Genomic DNA, 17,110 nt, shown 5'->3' on the forward strand with positions numbered 1-17,110 from the left:
TCTCGGGAGGCAGGGGATACGGCGGTAGCTCAGCGCTGGCACGAAGATGGCGTAGCGCCCTCGAAGGGCTAATTTTGGCGGCCGGAGACAGAGCGGCACCTCAGGGCTGGCAGAGACGTGCCGTGGCGCCATCTCTGGGGCCGGGGGTAGAGCAGCGCCTCAGGCCGCGCGCGCACACACAACATGGCGCCCGCGGGGGGCCGATTTCGGCGGCGGGGGAAAGAGCAGCGCCTCGGGGCCGGCACAGACGCGGCGCAGCGCTCTCGGAGGGCGGATTTCGGCGGCCGAAGGTAGGGAAGCGCCTCGGGGCCGGCACAGACGTTGGTGCGGCGCCCTCGGAGAGCGGATTTCGGCGGCCGAAGGTAGGGCAGCGCCTCGGGGCCGGCACAGACGTGGCGCAGCGCTCTCGGAGGGCGGATTTCGGCGGCCGAAGGTAGGGAAGCGCCTCGGGGCCGGCACAGACGTGGCGCAGCACCCTCGGAGCGCCTTCTTTGGGGCCCGGGGGTAGAGCAGTACCTCAGGCCCTGCGCAAACACGACACACCGCCCTCAGAGGGCCCATTTCGGGCGGCCGAGCCAGCCGGGTAGCGCCTCCGGGCCAGCACAGCCGCGGCGCAGCACCCTCGGCGGCCGCCGCTGGACCGGGRCAGGGCAACGCCTCGCACCGCCGCCGCTCGCGCGCGCCTTCGCCCGCTCCCCGTGCGCGTGGCGGGGGGGGCGGGGCGCTCTGTGGGGGGGCGGGGCCTGCGATCCCCGCGGGAGGGGCGCTCCGCCCTGGGGGCGTGGTTAGCGCCGTGGAGGCGGGGCTTGCCGCCGGCAGCCGCGCTCTACCACGCGCACGTCTAGGCGCCACTTCCGGGCTGGCGGAAGAGGTGGGGCACGGAGTAGGGCGCATGCGTCATGCTCTACGGAAGCCCGGAGGGCCGAGTTTAAAGGGACCGCGGTAGCGGCGGCTTTCGCCTAAAGAAGGGGGGGGGTCGCCGGCCTGAGGGAGGGCGAGATGGCGTCGCCGTGAAGAGCTGGGTGAGGCCTTCACCTCCGGGACCGCCCTGGGAGCGTCCAGGGGCGTGGGGCAGGCCGGGGGGAGACCCAGGCCTATGGCGGGGGAGGGGGACGGGGCCTTGACGCAGGCTCGAGAGGGAGAAGGGGCTGTGGGGCAGGTCTGGGGGGGAGCGGGGGGAGAACTAGGCCCAGTGGGGGAGAAGGGGCTGTGGGGCAGGTCTGGGGGGGAGCGGGGGGAGAACTAGGCCCAGTGGGGGAGAAGGGGCTGTGGGGCAGGTCTGGGGGGGAGCGGGGGGAGAACTAGGCCCAATGGGGGAGAAGGGGCTGTGGGGCAGGTCTGAGCAGGTTGGGGCCCATGGAGGAGCACTTGTGGGGCAGGCTCGGGCATAGTGGGGCCCTTGGGGGAGTGAAGGCCAAGGGGGGAATTGGCTGTGGGGCAGGCCCAGGTGGGGTGGGGGTCAGGGCCTATGTGAGGCCTCACCCCAGCCCCACATCCCGCGGGCCGGGTGCAAGGCACGGGCCCCCTTTGGCCTGCAGGCCCCTGGGTGGTGGCTCAGTGTCTCAGTGTYTCCTCCCTTGCTTGCAGCCCGGCCCGGAGCAGGCTGGATGCCCACAGGCGCCAGGACACTCGCACAGGCTGCCCGGGCACTCGGCAGGGGCACAGCGCTCTGCCTCCAGCACACACGGGCCTCCTTGCCGGGACTCCCCTTTTGCTGCGTTGGCTTCCCCGGAGCCAGCCCCTGTTTCTGGTACCGGCTGCTGGTGAGGACCGTGTCTTTCTGGTGCGTGGGTGGTGGTGCTGGAGGTCTCCATTTGCCCCTGCCTTTGCATGCTGGGCCTCGCCAGGCCTGCACAGCTGCAGAGGACATGGCGGAGCAGAGGTACTGCGTGGACTATGCCAAGCGTGGCACGGCGGGCTGCAAGAAATGCAAGGAGAAGATCGTGAAGGGGATGGTGCGTATTGGGAAGATTGTTCCCAACCCCTTCACGGAGTCTGGTGGGGACATGAAGGAATGGTACCATGTGAAGTGCATGTTTGAGAAGCTAGAGAAGGCCCGGGCTACCACCAAGAAAATTGAAGACATCACAGATTTGGAAGGGTGGGAAGAGCTACAAGATGATGAGAAAGAATTAATCAACAAGCACATCTCAGGTGAGACACAAGGAGGGACCTGGGCTGCAAGGTGTGCCACTGATAACCATGCATTTCCCATGAAATCCTCACTGATGTATTAGTATGACTTGATAAAAAGGTGGGGAGTGATCAAATCTCTGGCTCAGCCCTATAATAAAGAGGAAGAAATAGTCACTTCTTAAATCACCTAGACCTCCTTCATAGTCAGTTGCAAGAAATGAATTAAGTTATATGTAGACTTGTAAAGTTCAGATGAATCCCACCAAGAAGCATCAGCTGTTTTCCATTTTTGTCTTTTTTTCATGAACTTTAGCAAATTATGTAACCTTTTAACTTTTGCTATTTGAAAAATGTTCCTTCATTTTTTTTTCCTCAATCTCCACTTGTTTTAAGACTTGCCTGTTGCAAAATATCTTATGTTATGTGTTGGGGGATGTTGCAGATTTTCTCTGACTGCCAGTTTGAGCTATTACCTTGCTGTTTTATAGAAGCTACTTCCAAGGTTGCAAGTACACCGAAGAAAAAAGCAACAGTCCAAGCTAAGATCTCTGCCACTGGACAAATAACCAGTCCCAAGAAAGATCTGTTAGGTATCGTCAATCCATCACCAAAGAAGTTCTCTGGCTTCACAGGTAGGGGTTATTAAACAGATTCTGGGAAATCCTTTACTTCTCTTCTAATGTTAGCATCAGAGGTGTTCTAATTTGACTCAGGTCAGTAGTTTTTTAATCTGTAAAAGGTGGTTTAGTTTTAACTGAAGTACTTTTTAAAAAAAAAAATTTWAAATGTTCACGGAGGGGAGAATGGTTATTCCTCAGTACCTTGTTCTGAGAAGCAGCAGGCCAGTCAGCGTGTGGGCACTGACTGGCCAGTCAGCAGACATGTAGCTCTGAACCAGCCAGAGCACGTGTTGCCACACAGACGAAAAGATGAGAATATGGATGGGTATTGGAGCGTATTATGAGAAGAGGTGATGGGGACATGGTGGGGAGCTGCACAGAAGAGCTAGTGGTATGAGGGATATTAACTTATAGAAAACTAGCCTTAACTCCATCGCTAATGGACCCAGTTGCTTTATGATTGCTTATTTTGCACACCTTGCTGGTTCTCTGAAAGATACCATGTGTCCTTTTCTGCTAAAAGGCTGCAAGAAATGAGGTGGCAACCCTGGGATCAGAAAAATACTTAATGACACTTAGTAAAATAATCATTCTCTACGAAAAACAGAGATTTCATTCTTGATGCAGTTAACTCACACAATTATACTATACTGTGTAAGATCCTGAAAAAAAGAAAAAACAGAAAGATCAGGTACAGGAGTTTTTAAATAACCTTCAGAATAGAGTTATTCAGAAACAGTGCAGACCTCTGAAACCAGTCCTGGCAGATGTTTGCACCTTTTAGAGATGGTCAAGACAAGCTCTGTCCTGGTGGTGGGAGCAGCTGTCTCTGGGAGTTTATTGGACAGATGTGAACAAAGGCTTAAGTGAGTTCCACTCCAGATTTTTCCYCATTTTAGCAATGATATTAGGAAAACGTGAAGGGAAAAGGCCTATAAAGTAGAAATAAAACAGAAGCATCTGCCAGCAGGAATTCCTTTTCACCATGGTTTAACTATATTCATCTGGTAGAATTAAGGTCCAGAAAATTCCGGTGTACTGTGAAGAGCAAAACTAATGAATAAGGAGGCTAGATTTTCTTTTTTACAGTAATTAAGTCACAAATTTTGGTGTAGCACATATCATTATTCAGTTCTGAAGTTTTGCCAGCATGCTAGGATTGTTCTTTTCAGCTTGCCAAATGGAGGTGTCCTCATTTTCAAATTCTGCACCATTTCATCCTTGTTAAAAAGCTACTTGTTATGTCTTTCATGCAGCTAAGCCAAAGAATTTGGAAGATGTCTCTGCAAACTCTTCCCACAAGTCTAGCCTGTCTGCAAAAAAATGTGATCCGAAGCACAAAGACTGCTTGCTGCGAGAGTTCAGGAAACTCTGTGCCATGGTTGCTGACAAGCCTAGTTATAATGTGAAAACACAGATCATCCAGGACTTCCTGCAGAAGGGAACTGGAGGAGGTATGATTCTTGCTTAACATTTTTCTGCATGTGAAAGCCCTCTCAAAATCAACATCAAAATATTATTCCAAAGGCAAGGATGAATTAAAATCTGTCTGCAATGTAGTCCAAGTTGTGTGCTATGATGATTTCTGAACTGATGGAGACGGTGTTTACAAAGTGAACTGCTGTTTAGATAACCAATTCAGATAAAAATGTCTCACACCAGGACCATGGAGAATGTAGGTGCTGCCAGACTTAGTGCCGAGATCAGATTTGGAGGGCAATTGGGGATGTTTCCCCAGAGAAATGTCCTTTCATGTAAAATAGAACAGCATGGTGGAATGTGGAAGCCCCAGCTGTTTGGTTTTTTTTTCCCTAGAGTCATGCTAATGAGCACAAACATCCAGAGTCTGTAGATGAAAATAAATTGTGACAGTTTCTAATGGTGTGTGCTTTTTTCCCAGATGGTTTTCATGGTGACGTATACCTGACTATTAAACTGCTGTTACCAGGTGTCATTAAAATTGTTTACAACTTGAATGATAAGCAGATTGTAAAGCTGTTTAGTAGGATTTTTAACTGCAGCCAAGAGGAAATGGTCCGGGACTTGGAACAGGTGAGTAGAGGCAGCAGTTCTCTCAATTTTTGGTGTTCGACCTCTTAGTATGGAAATTCTACAATTTTTTTCCCATTTGAAGGATTCTTAGCTTGGTTGTTAGAATGGGAGCTGGTGAATCTTGCTCTTCTTTCTGGCAGTTCTCTTAGAGTTTTTGCCATCTGGAACCTTTAGAAAACAATGTCTGAACAGAAAGCAAGATGTGAATCACCTGCAAAACTTTAGAAAGCAAGACTAAAATGTCAAAATGCATAGATCAGGATATGAGGATTTTGATTCTAGGAAAGTTGGGCTCTACCTGCTTTGTCTACACTGCTCTGTCTACTGTATCCCTATTTAACTGATTTATATTACCTTTTTGTAGCATCACTTATGAAAAATTATAATTCAATTAACAGGTCTGTTCCTGTGAGCTTCAGTTGGCTTAGGCAATTAAGCTAGACTCATATGATTGCAAGTGCTCACATGTGTGTATTTAATTCCTGTGCACAGGAGTTGGTAATTGACTGTGCACATTTCTAATTCATTGCAAGATGGAGAAAATGGGTTAATTAGCTAATGAAGCTAATTCCATCACTTTTGTTGATTGCCTTGGTGTATACTGCCTTTTAGTGACATCACTAGACTGTTTGCAGTTCTTGGAGTTTACAAGAACTGGATTCATCCTGAGGAAATACCACAGCAGTGAAAGTAGAGTCAATGAGATGGTACTGGTACTCTTACAAAGCTTTTTACAAATGAAACAGCTGAAAAGATGTACTCTGTGTCATGGCAGCTTTGTCCTAATGTTTGGTAGTGATTCGTTGATGGAATCCCAGCATCAGACTCCTTGGCTCTCTCCTACCTACTGGAAACGTGCTGAATCTCCAGTGGTGTGTGCCCATTCTCCAGCCATAGCTCTGACCCACACCCTCATTTTGTCCTTTTGGAGACAGGGAGATGTTTCCGAGACCATACGCCTCTTCTTTGAACAGAGCAAGTCCTGTCCTCCAGTTGCCAAAAGTCTCCTGACCATCCAAGAGGTAGATGAGTTCCTAATCCAGCTATCAAAGCTTACAAAGGAGGATGACCAACAAAGTGTGCTGCAAGATATCACTCGCAGGTAAGTGATCAGCATTTGGAGCTGCACTCTAAAACTAGGAGTGATTATCTAAATATCACAAGCTGGAATAGATGAAAAGCAGTAACATAAGCCAGGAGACTGAACTTTACACCTGTAAACAGCTATCAGTGGCTTTATGAAGACTGACTGCTGAACAGTATGGAGAACCTGTATGGCTCCTGTTCATGCCAGAGAGAGTTTCATTCTTGTCTATTAAGACACTGTTTAATTAGTACTAAACAAAACTGCTGTAGTGGTACTTAGCTGTTAATTAGGTTGGTGTTCCTAGGTATATTGGGAAAAGCCTTTGTGCCATTTAGATATCTCAAAGATTCTTGGTCTGGCTCAGTTTGTGTTGATCTGAGGCCAAGGATGTTGTTATAATCTACTCTTGGCRGATTAATAACTGAATTTTGCAAGGTCCCTCAATACAGGGGCAGAATTAATACTGCCATTCAAACGTAAAGATGCTAAAAGCCTTTTGGATATTCTCTTGTGCCTCTGAGATGTCACAAGTAACACATCTCCACATTTGAATTTAACCCCTGCCGAAGGGGAGGACCTGTTATTACAGAGGCCTGGATCAGTTTCCTTTTTCAACTGGGAAGTAGTTCAGATAAGTGTCTGTCTCTGAATCCTCTCTCACACCTCAGGTGTACAGGCAACGACCTGAAATGCATCATCAGGCTAATCAAGCATGACTTGAAAATGAATGCTGGTGCAAAGCATGTGTAAGTCCCACCTTTTATTGTGAGATAAAACCAGAAGTGGGCATTCGCCTACTAATCCATGTGCAGCAGAGCTGAGATTGATATGTTTTTCCCTCCTCTCCTCAATTTGTTTAAAGGTTGGATGCTTTGGATCCAAATGCCTATGAGGCATTCAAAGCCTCACGCAATCTCCAGGATGTGGTGGAGCGAGTCCTGAGGAACCACCAGGAGGCTGAGAAGGTGCCAGGTCTGAAGCGAACCCTCAGTGTGCAGGCCTCTCTGATGACTCCCGTTCAGCCCATGCTGGTAACGTTGGCTTCCCTGCAGTGGTAACCTACACTGGAGGGAGAGATGGACTTGTCATATCCACTGCCAGAGAGCCTGACCTTTACAGATCAGTAGACAGAAAAGTGATTACATGCAGTATGAGCTAACAGATTGTGCAGTATGATTTTTATGTGTAATGTCATTTTATAAAGCGTTTTCTACCAAGAGACAAGCATTTGGTGTACTGTGTACTTGCTGCTTTGATGAAACTGCACAAGCTAAAATGTCAACTTGCTTTCAGTCCAGAAGTGACTTTCTTATTTTCTTCTGCATGCTCTTATCACAGAAGTGTTCCTTTCTGTGGAAATAGTTTAAGACATTTGTTGGATTAGAGATTCAAATAAGGTTGTCTTCTATTTGAACAAATCAGAGTTAATATTTACTTCTGGTCTAAGTGCACTCCTAGAAAAGGCACAGTACTCACACAGTACTCTTCCTTTGGAAAAGATAAACAGTGAAAAGCTATAATTATTTGGGCAGGTTCAGATGATTCTAAGTAAATGACTGAACTAAGAAAAGGAAAACTTGGACTGGATATCAGAGATCCTGCGCAGAAAAATCTAAAAAGGAATTGGCAGTTCATTCGTGAAATTAAATAGTAGCTTTATTTTTAAATGTATCAGACAAATCTTTTATGGAACTTTTCTCTCTACTTTTCTAAGGCTGAAGCCTGCAAGTCAATTGACTATGCTATGAAGAAGTGCCCAAATGGGATGTATGCAGAGATCAAATATGATGGGGAGCGGGTGCAGGTGCATAAAAATGGAGATCATTTCAGCTACTTCAGCCGAAGCCTCAAACCTGTCCTCCCTCACAAAGTAAGCACATATAAACTGTCTCTTCTGCTGTGCCAGCTGTTACCTTCCTCCTCTGTAAATGTGCTTGAATTTCACATCAGTTTCTATAGGCAGCAGGATACCTTCTGTTTTAGGCTTTTTGCCTGACTTGTCCAAATACTCAAATGAATCTGGAAAAGCAACATTTAACAGAACTGTAATCAATTAATTTTGGTGGCCTTAAAGGGCTTGAGACTACAGTTAACCTATCTGCTTCTCAGTCCTCTTTACGCACTGCATTTGGGTTGGCTTCACACCAGTTGGGTGACTTGGTTACGTTTGTTCAGGTCTCGTTTTTCTATTTATAACCAATGCTAACAGTCTGTGCCATACTAGGAAAATAAAGCCAGTGCAGATATGCCCAGACGTGGCTTGGACATACTCCTAGAGAAAACATCAGCTTTGGAGTGAGTCTGTCCCTTCAGCCAGTAAGCATTTTGTATTTGTTGCTGTTCTTTTTTTCTTCAAGGTAGCCCATTTTAAGGACTTCATCCCCCAGGCTTTCCCTGGTGGCCACAGTATGATCCTGGATTCAGAAGTTCTTCTGATTGATAACAAAACTGGCAAGCCGCTTCCTTTTGGGACTCTTGGTGTGCACAAGGTAAAAAAGGATTCTTTGTAGTGGTTGGAGTTAAACAGTCTTAAACACTGTAGCATGTGTTCTGTTATCATAGGATAACATAAGATGTCTGGTCCCTGAGAAGGTTGATATAAATGAAAAAGCACTGTTCTAATAAAATAGCTTTGATATTAACCTGATCATTAGCAGGTTAATAGGAAAAATTCAGCTCAAAATAAATGTTAAAAAGCTCTTGGAAAATCTTGCAATCCTGTCATTGTTTATAGTTGCTTGTAGCACTATCTGGCAGACAAGAAGATGAGGATGATACAGATATGAATTTAGTCCGTATGAGTGTTATGTAATGCTTATGTCTAGATTAAATGGTGGTGAGAATGAGGACAATAAATTGAAAGCTAAATTGTAAGTGCTTTAACTTAAAGGCGCTATTAATCTGAAGTCCCTGGAATGCTTGCTGGTTTCTCGTTGCAGCAGTAGTGATAGATTTTAGGTTGCCTGAAGTCGTTAATATTTGTGGTGTTATTACCCTGCCGCTAGGAAATTAACATGTTTTATTTTCTTAGTTTGTGCTTTGACACAGTCTAAATTTTAATTCTGAGAATACTTATGCCTTTTAGAAGGAGCCCAAGCTTATTATCACTAACAGATTATGGGGATAAAAATACATCCTTTTCTTTCTGTTATTTTTCTACACCTTCATGTTGCTGCTTGTTTTATACTGCAGATTTCTTTTAATTGATAATAATTGTTTTACAGAAAGCTGCTTTTCAAGATGCCAATGTTTGCTTGTTTGTGTTTGACTGCATCTATTTCAATGACATCAGCCTGATGGACAGGTATGTGTGTCTTGCATAGTGTGAGAACAGTCTGACAGATTTCCCAGCAGGAACTTGCTGGAATACACTACCACTGCAGAGGGAGCAGTTCATGTCGACAGTTATTACTTGCTATTTACCCCTGTAAAATTAAGACAGCATAGGAGAATCCTTATTGTGATAAAGCTATAAATGACAACATCACTATGGAGCCCCACCTTGCGCTGCAGTTTCAAAATAGCAGGAGCAACTGCATTCAACTGAATTCAGCGTGGTTCAGAATATAGCTCATCTTGTGTCCTCTGAAATGAAATACATGCTTCATGTAAAATTTCTATTTTATAACTTACTTCCTGGAGGACTGATAAAGAATTGATTGTCCTTTCTGGAACTCTGATTTATCTGTAGGATAAATCATTTAGTTATTTAAATAGCTTTTTTTGGTGTTCACACAACTGGCAGTTCATGTTGGAAGTGGTTGTGTGTCCTTAATTACCTGTGCTCTGCTCTAGGCCCCTGCGTGAACGTCGTAAGTTTCTCCACGATAACATGGTTGAAATCCCCAACCGGATCCTCTTCTCGGAGATGAAGCTTGTTGCAGTGAGTTCAATGCTAAATAAAATAGCATACGTGGTAATACCCTGGGTTATACAGAGAAGACTGAAGTAAGACTGCAGTGAGCTAGGCTGCTTCCAGTACCCAAACTGGCAACTTTCAGTGATACACAGTCCTGCTTTTTTTAGTGTAGATATATCCTGTGCTTTTAGACAGCAGCTTGCTCAATTTTTGCTTTGATTTGTTATGCACAAACCCTATGTCCTGTCTTTTTCCCCATTATTACTATTTTCTGGAGCACCTTGATTTTGTTGGAGAATGTTGGATATTTGGGGCAGAGAAGTTGTTTTGGGATGAAGAAAAAAGCATAGGTCCCAAGGCAGTTGGATAGAGAAGCAAGCAGGTAGTCTTGACTGACACTGCTGGCTGAGAAAATTTTCTCTTGTGCATCTGGGATGTGTTTAGGGCATGAAACCAGTGTGGCTATCTCAGAGATGAGGAGATTTTTTGTTTGTAAGTTTTTAAGTAACCAGCCATTCTCTTGTTGTGCCTTATTGCTCCAAATGGAAAGCCACAAGAGCACAGCCCCTTTTATAGGCTTAAGCTTACCACAATTCTTTTCCTTTCCAGAAAGCTTCAGATCTGGCAGATATGATCACGCGAGTTATCCGTGAGGGCCTGGAAGGACTGGTGTTGAAAGATATAAAGGCAGGTTCCCATTCATTCTTGACTGGTGTATGCTGGGCATCAGGGAGTAACAACAGACTGCTCTGTATTTCATACTGAACAATTGAATCTATTCTGAGTTTGAATTCAGCTCTTACCTGCTTTAAGAGCTTTTGAGCAGTGCCTGGAAGGGGGGGGATATGCAATAGTTTTCTTTGAGTCCCAGTTACTGTCACTTCTTGTCCAAATTTTGATATTATTTCCTTCTTCTCTTGCCTGTTTTCTGTTGTCTGGACTCCTGCTTGTCTGAATCTTTGGGTGCCCCCGAGACTTTTTGCACAAACAAGTATATTTGTATGTGCCTGCAGTGTTGTGGTCCGGCAGGCAGATCACTGAGATGGGAACCAGGGCTGCATTTTAATCACAGCTCTGTCACTAGTGTCTCATGATTCTCTGCATTGCTTAGTGCCTTCATTGCTTCAGTGAAGTGCTTTGAGGCCTGTGGATGAAATGCAGAAGACTGAGCATCCCTGAAATATCTCTGTACTCTTGTAGATGCTGATATCCAAACCAAGTTGCTCCTTATATATCTGAGCACTGCTGTGCTCATGTACTGCAAAGCTGGATAAAAGCAAGAACCATTTGGGGAAATGGCTGTCCACCAAATGATCTCCTTTCTGACTGGGGGTTCTTGCTTGGTTTTGCACAGGGTAATTATGAGCCAGGAAAACGGCACTGGCTGAAGGTGAAAAAGGACTACCTAAATGAGGGTGCAATGGCTGACACAGCAGACCTGGTGGTGCTGGGAGCTTTTTATGGACAAGGCAGTAAAGGTGAGTGTCTGGAGTTAGCTTAAGTCAGAGATCTGTCAGTTCTTCTGAAGAATCTCAAGCTTTTTCCTGTTCCAGAACTCCTGTAGCATTTGCTCTTGTACTAGAATGAGACTGGCTCTAACAGTGACTGCCTGCTACATGCTAGGCTACAGCAAGCTGCCTGAGTTTACTGTGGGTCAGTTGGCAGAGTGAAGCATTAGGTCTTGGGTTGGCCTCTTACCCAGTGTAGAGGCTGTTTGTTCAGCTTTGTATATGGGAGATGATAATGTGAAGCCATCACAAGCTTGAGGTCCTTTGACTTCCAGAGATGGAAAAGGGTTTTAGCTTGTTACTGTGCTTTTTGAGAAGCTATGGTTTGTCCTGTAGAAGATGCCAACCACCCTGCTCTCCTCTCGTCCAGGTGGGATGATGTCCATCTTCCTCATGGGTTGCTATGATCCCAAGAGTGAGAAGTGGTGCACTGTGACCAAGTGTGCTGGTGGCCACGATGATGCCACCTTGGCCCGCCTGCAAACAGAGCTGGATATGGTGAAGATCAGCAAGGTGAGATGGGCTGTGGCATGAGGCTGGTCAAARGAGTGCTTAGCAAAGGGCTTGATAAACAGATAAACTGTGAAGAACCTTCTTTCATTAGACATATGTCCTCTCTGGCAGAACTGAGCTGTAGGTGCAGCCAGCTCCTAAAGATGAGGCACTGCCTGAGATTTGTTTCCACACACCAAGTGGGAAGCCCGGCACTATCAGGTTCCTGAAAGTTGCATTAGGAAAAGGGCAAATACCAGTATTTTGGCATGTTGCAATTGGTGAAGGCAGTCACTAGATGGGGCTGTGGGTGAGAAATCCTAAAGTCAGTCTATTGCTTTGTAGATAACCTGAAATCTTGGAGTTAAGACTTTTTTATGAATGACTTATTTAGATGAGGAATTTTGTTTTTCAGGACCTGACTTGGAAAAAAAAAAAAAAAAGTTTAAATTTAATATTTACTTGCCATCCTGGAAGCCATTTGTAGCAAGATTATGGACTCTTAAAATGTGTAATTTTATATGAATTACAATTGGAGTTACATGGTTATTGTTTTAACATATGGAATGACAGTAATTGAGAGCTCTGTTACTAAAAATTTTTGCCACACTATAGATAGGAGAAATTGCTGCAGATCAGTACACCTTGCACTGCAGGTGAAAGCAAGTTCCATCCATACAAAGGGGATCAAGTACATATGTGTTAATCTACTACTGGCATAATTTTTCAGCAACCTCTTCCCTAGAAATAGGTTCATATATGATCATAAATGTTATAACTTGTTTTTTTGCTCTTAATTATTAGGATCCTAGTAAAATTCCAGGCTGGCTAAAAATTAACAAAATCTACTACCCTGACTTCATTGTCCCAGATCCAAAGGTAAGTGTTTTCACAAAATGACTAAATTTTCCAGCCCTGATAATAGCAATCTACTACTCTTTATAAGGGTACAAATTGTCTGTGCTACAAGATTAGTTTTCATGTTTGGAACAGGAAATGAGGCACAGATTTCTATCTCTGAATCTTGCATGTGCATTTTGAGGTTAAAAGAGTTTCCTAAAACAAATCATACCTGCAGCATTTCTGGGAAACATTCTTGTGCATTAAATCTCTTCCAGAAGTTAACTTGTTTTAAATTTGAGGCATGAAAAATCTGACTTAAACAGCTGAAGTACAACTGTAAACAAAAGGCTGCTATTGTTGTTTTACTAAGTTCAACAGTATATTTTGTGCCATGTATATCTGATAGTAAAAATGTTATTTAGAAAATGACAATATGCAGGAGCTGGGGATCTCTGACTTGCTGAAAAAAGAGGAGTGTTTCTAAATAAGGCAATCGGAAGAGCAATTTGCGTATATGGACCTCTGGTGTGCTGGGGTGTTTGTCATAGAAGTAAAGGGACGCAGAAGCATTAAGTTCGTTCGTGAGAGAACGCAGGAATATGACATATGATTTCTTTCAATACCATGTTTAGAAAGCCCCAGTGTGGGAGATCACAGGGGCTGAATTCTCCAAAGCAGAAGCCCACACTGCAGATGGGATCTCTATTCGCTTCCCTCGCTGCACCCGCATTCGAGATGACAAAGACTGGAAGACAGCCACCAATCTCCCACAGCTTAAGGTGATTTAATGTTGTATGCTTATGTCTGCAGCATGTTTGAGAGTAAGTTCTGACAACAGCCAATCTTTAAAAAGTCATGTTCTGATAGCAGGTATGTAGTGAAGACACCTGCTGACTAGTATCTAGGATAGCGTATCACATTTTCCACTTATTCCAGGCTCAGGCTGCTTGCTGGACTATTTTGATGAGAATCTTACTCTTTACTGGGGCTTCTTGAGTCTTTTGAGCAGTTGTGCACTTTCAGGAAAGTCTCTGCTGGTAGCTAGTTGTCTCAGCTCTTGTAACAGCCTTCAYGGTGAGGAATTTCCTTCCTGAAAGAGGTGACCTTTTATTCTCTAAATGTTTATGGTCGCTGTGTCTCCCATTAATTGCTGGGATTGGGGGAGGCATCTGGGAAGTGACTAAGGGCAGTCTGGCCCAATTCCATGACATAGGGGCCAAGTGGCATCCTGCCAGGATCCCTGGGGCTGCACCCACCCCACACAGCTTCTCCGCCTCCTTGACTGATAGAAACCGGTTGGCTTGTTGCCATCCCCAGCAGTAAGTCAGCTGTTGATGAGCTCTGTTCTCAGTCTAGTTACTGTTATTTGGGCTGTCTGCATGCTGCCTCCGGGGATACTGACAGCAGATATAAGGGCTTGTTACGCCATCGAAGCAAGGAGTGATTCAGCCCACCTACTGTCAAGCAGTTGTTGCTCCCTATGCAGGTGGGGAGAGAAGGGTAAATGCCCTCTTCAGACAGACTGTTCTAGGAGTGAGCAATGGATAGTGTCCATTTTTCTGTATAGGGAGCCAGGCCGTGAACAGTTAGTCTGACTTGCTCTGTAGTCGATGGTGTAAATACAGCTTTGGTACCTCCCCCTATAGGTTCCCTTAATATCAAATAGCTGGTTGGAATGCTGAGAGCTTGAATGAGGGTGACAGAAAAAAGGCTACAAAAGGTGCAGGAAGAAAAAACATATGAGCAAACACTTCAGAAAGAAAACAAAAGCAGTACATGCATTACAGCTCCTGTCTAGTATCAGAGGTTTCACTGTGGCTAAAAGGTAATGCTTTGTTTCTGGTGGGGTAGGAGCTGTACCAACTCTCCAAAGAAAAGGCTGATTTCAGTGTTGTTGCTGGGGAGGAAGAGGAATCCACAGCTGGCAGCAGTGGAGAGAATGAGGGAAATTCCAGGTCTTCCACACCACACAAGACTATAAAAACTCCCCCAAGCAAATCGCCTGCAAAAGCCAAGAAGCTAGAAGGTAAGATGGTGCTTTCCAGGGAGAGGAACCTCAGGGTGGATTCTGTGCGTTTGGGGCCAGCTGGCTTTGGATCTTTGCCTTTTGTCAGATGCTTGAAGATCCCATGGAGCTTGTAGATGTACATCAAGGTTAGTACATGGGCAAAGCTGCTTAGACCCTTGGTTTGGACTGTGTTATTCCCAGCACAGACTGAATAGCCACAGTTCTGAGGCATGCTGGAATCAAAAAAAGGTGGTAACAGGACTGATGATGCTGTTCAGGTTGGTGTTTAGGCAGCTTGTTTAGATAATAAAGACTCCCTGAGGTTATGCTGCCTAGGACAGGTAACTCTGCTAGGCATAGTTAGTTAGTACCAGAATTACTTTGGCATAACTTCTTTCGGATTCTAGATGTTCTTTTCCATCTTAATAGATCAGGGTCATTAACAGAATTTATAAGACTGGTCTGAACAGCAAAGCTGCTGCTCCCATTCCTGCAGATCACATGCCCTTTGGTTAGACATTTTTGGCTGTAAACCAGTATCTAATTTTATCTGGATGAAATTCATGCATGTATTAGAGATCCTGGAGGGGATTTCCAGGTAGTAAATTGCAGAGCTGTGAAATGAGTTTGCCTCACCAGCACTTTGTCACTGGGGAATAACTTGTGGCAGATCTCTAAGCAGTCTCGGAAAGGCGGTACGTTGATAGCAAGGAGAAAATAAATTGAACAGGAACGCAGCCTCCTGGAGATCAGAGCAGGAAGAGGCCCAGGGCCATTGCAATAGAAAATGTTCATCTTACTAGTTAATTTCTAATTCACTGATTACCCAAAAAATGTGGGGGGGGAAGCCTTTTCCCCTTTTACACTCCCTTCCTTCTTCTCCCCCAACTTGAATACACAACCAGTATCTCAGCAAAGAACTCAATGAGAAAACTTTCTGGTTTTAGGCAGCAAAGCAGTCATTGCATCCCCTCAGAAATTAGAAGAGAGACGAGGGGAGAAGCGAAAAGCATCTGAGATGGATGACAATGGAAAGAAGGTACAGTTGGGCAGCAATCGCTGCAGGGTGGGGGGAAGCCGAGGCTGTTTCAATTGTCTGTTCACTTTTGCCTTCCATGTGGAAAGTTTTATAGTCTTCCCATAGCTGCACCCTAAATTAAAATGAAATGCGAAGGTAGAAATAGCAGCAACAAGCCCTGTTATAGAAGAAGCAGATGTCTGCAACCCTTCTTCCCTAGCTGCAGATTTGACATAACTGGGTTTGTCATGCTAAAGGCTTGTGCTTCTCTATTCACCCACCAACAATGTCCTGCCCTACAGAGGCAACGTATTGTGATTGCCATGTGGCTACTCTTGCTCAGTGCTGCATACAGAAGAGAGAGGAGCTGTAAAAGGACAGAACTGTCCTTTCTAGCCCATTGTGCAGCAAATTGTAGGAGTGGATCAAGAATCACTGAGCTGTAATTTTCTGATAAGCCTGAAGCAGCTATGCTGATGTAAACAGCAAGTCCCTTCCCAGGGCTGTTGTTTTCCTACTTTTACTAAGAAGCATCAGCTTGTAAAGGTTCTAGGCATTAAGAGCATGTTTACTTGACCACATCAGCGTCATCACTGAAGGCAGCCCTTGCAGGGCTGCTAATGGGATAATAATTCCCCTTAGCTAAGGGAGCATTGATCATCTGYAGCATCTGGCTTTTAGAGGAACTCTATGGGATTTGCTCTTGTATATGATTTAATGGAGGTCCAAACAGCAATTTACAGATATTAGACGAGGGATTAAAATGATATCCTTGGGCACCATGAATGGATTGTTCATGCCTCAAAGAACTTAGTGTAATTTCCAAACCAATCTAATCTTTCATTGACCTTTGTTTCATCCTCTTCCACAATATGCAGGCGCTGCTGGACATATTCACTGGTGTGAAGCTGTACCTGCCACCCTCTGTGAAGGACTTCGACAAAATCCGGCGGTACTTTATAGCATACGATGGGGATCTTGTGCAAGAGTTTGACACAGCCTCAGCAACACATGTTATAGGGGACATTGATGAGAATCCTGGTGCTAAGCGTGTGTCTCCCAACTGGATCTGGGAATGCATCCGGAAACGGAGACTGGTAGCTCCATGCTAACAATGTGGGGCAGCTGACTGGTCTCAAGACTGCTATACTTCAGGAACTCCCTGAAGGGACCAGCAGAGAACTAGGTAGGTGGGGAAGAAATGGTGAGATTCCTCTGTGGGGATGCAGATAGAAATAAAATGCCCAAGTACCTCAGAGATGGTTGTAAAGATCCATAGCAGCCATATGGAATTCATTAACAACTCTCTGAAGGCTGTCACTGCTGAATCCATGTTTCTGCCCATAATGTAGACCAATGCACTTATCTAGGTGCTGGTTTCATCTCCTGGGTTTTTAAAGTTTGGCTATTTTTATAAATAAAGAAATAAAACTGAAGCAGCTTCTCCTTTGCTGTCAGGACTTATTTTCCAAAGATTATTCTCTGTC

The 17,110-nt window shown here is 45.2% G+C and overlaps 1 protein-coding gene and 1 long non-coding RNA gene across 2 annotated transcripts; one reads left to right on the forward strand and one right to left on the reverse strand.

Moving 5' to 3' along the window:
• The first annotated feature begins 858 nt into the window (after positions 1-858).
• On the forward strand, positions 859-17,069 carry LIG3 (DNA ligase 3). Its single transcript, XM_026063739.1, has 20 exons — positions 859-1,022; positions 1,588-2,154; positions 2,625-2,768; positions 4,013-4,210; positions 4,657-4,808; positions 5,744-5,910; positions 6,564-6,641; positions 6,758-6,926; positions 7,610-7,765; positions 8,253-8,384; positions 9,120-9,199; positions 9,691-9,778; positions 10,364-10,441; positions 11,109-11,232; positions 11,633-11,775; positions 12,559-12,633; positions 13,230-13,376; positions 14,449-14,623; positions 15,553-15,644; positions 16,502-17,069. Exons 2-20 carry the CDS (start codon positions 1,608-1,610, stop codon positions 16,733-16,735), a joined length of 2,979 nt encoding a protein of 992 aa, XP_025919524.1. The 5' UTR covers positions 859-1,022; positions 1,588-1,607; the 3' UTR covers positions 16,736-17,069.
• On the reverse strand, positions 6,872-9,766 carry LOC112965056. Its single transcript, XR_003253161.1, has 3 exons — positions 9,675-9,766; positions 9,397-9,480; positions 6,872-6,959 (listed from the first exon to the last, which is right to left on the reverse strand). It is a non-coding gene; the product is annotated as an uncharacterized LOC112965056 (long non-coding RNA).
• Positions 17,070-17,110: the final 41 nt, after the last annotated feature.

The sequence above is a fragment of the Apteryx rowi genome, unplaced genomic scaffold, assembly GCF_003343035.1.
Source record: "Apteryx rowi isolate R43461 unplaced genomic scaffold, aptRow1 scaffold_20, whole genome shotgun sequence".
Lineage (NCBI taxonomy): Eukaryota > Metazoa > Chordata > Aves > Apterygiformes > Apterygidae > Apteryx > Apteryx rowi.

Coding starts and splice junctions, on each gene's coding strand:
- LIG3 (XM_026063739.1), top strand. CDS start 1,608: ATGCCCACAGGCGCCAGGACACTCGCACAGGCTGCCCGGGCACTCGGC. Junction 4,809..5,743: donor TGGTCCGGGACTTGGAACAG/GTGAGTAGAGGC, acceptor TTTTGGAGACAG/GGAGATGTTTCCGAGACCAT. Junction 6,927..7,609: donor CTCCCGTTCAGCCCATGCTG/GTAACGTTGGCT, acceptor TACTTTTCTAAG/GCTGAAGCCTGCAAGTCAAT.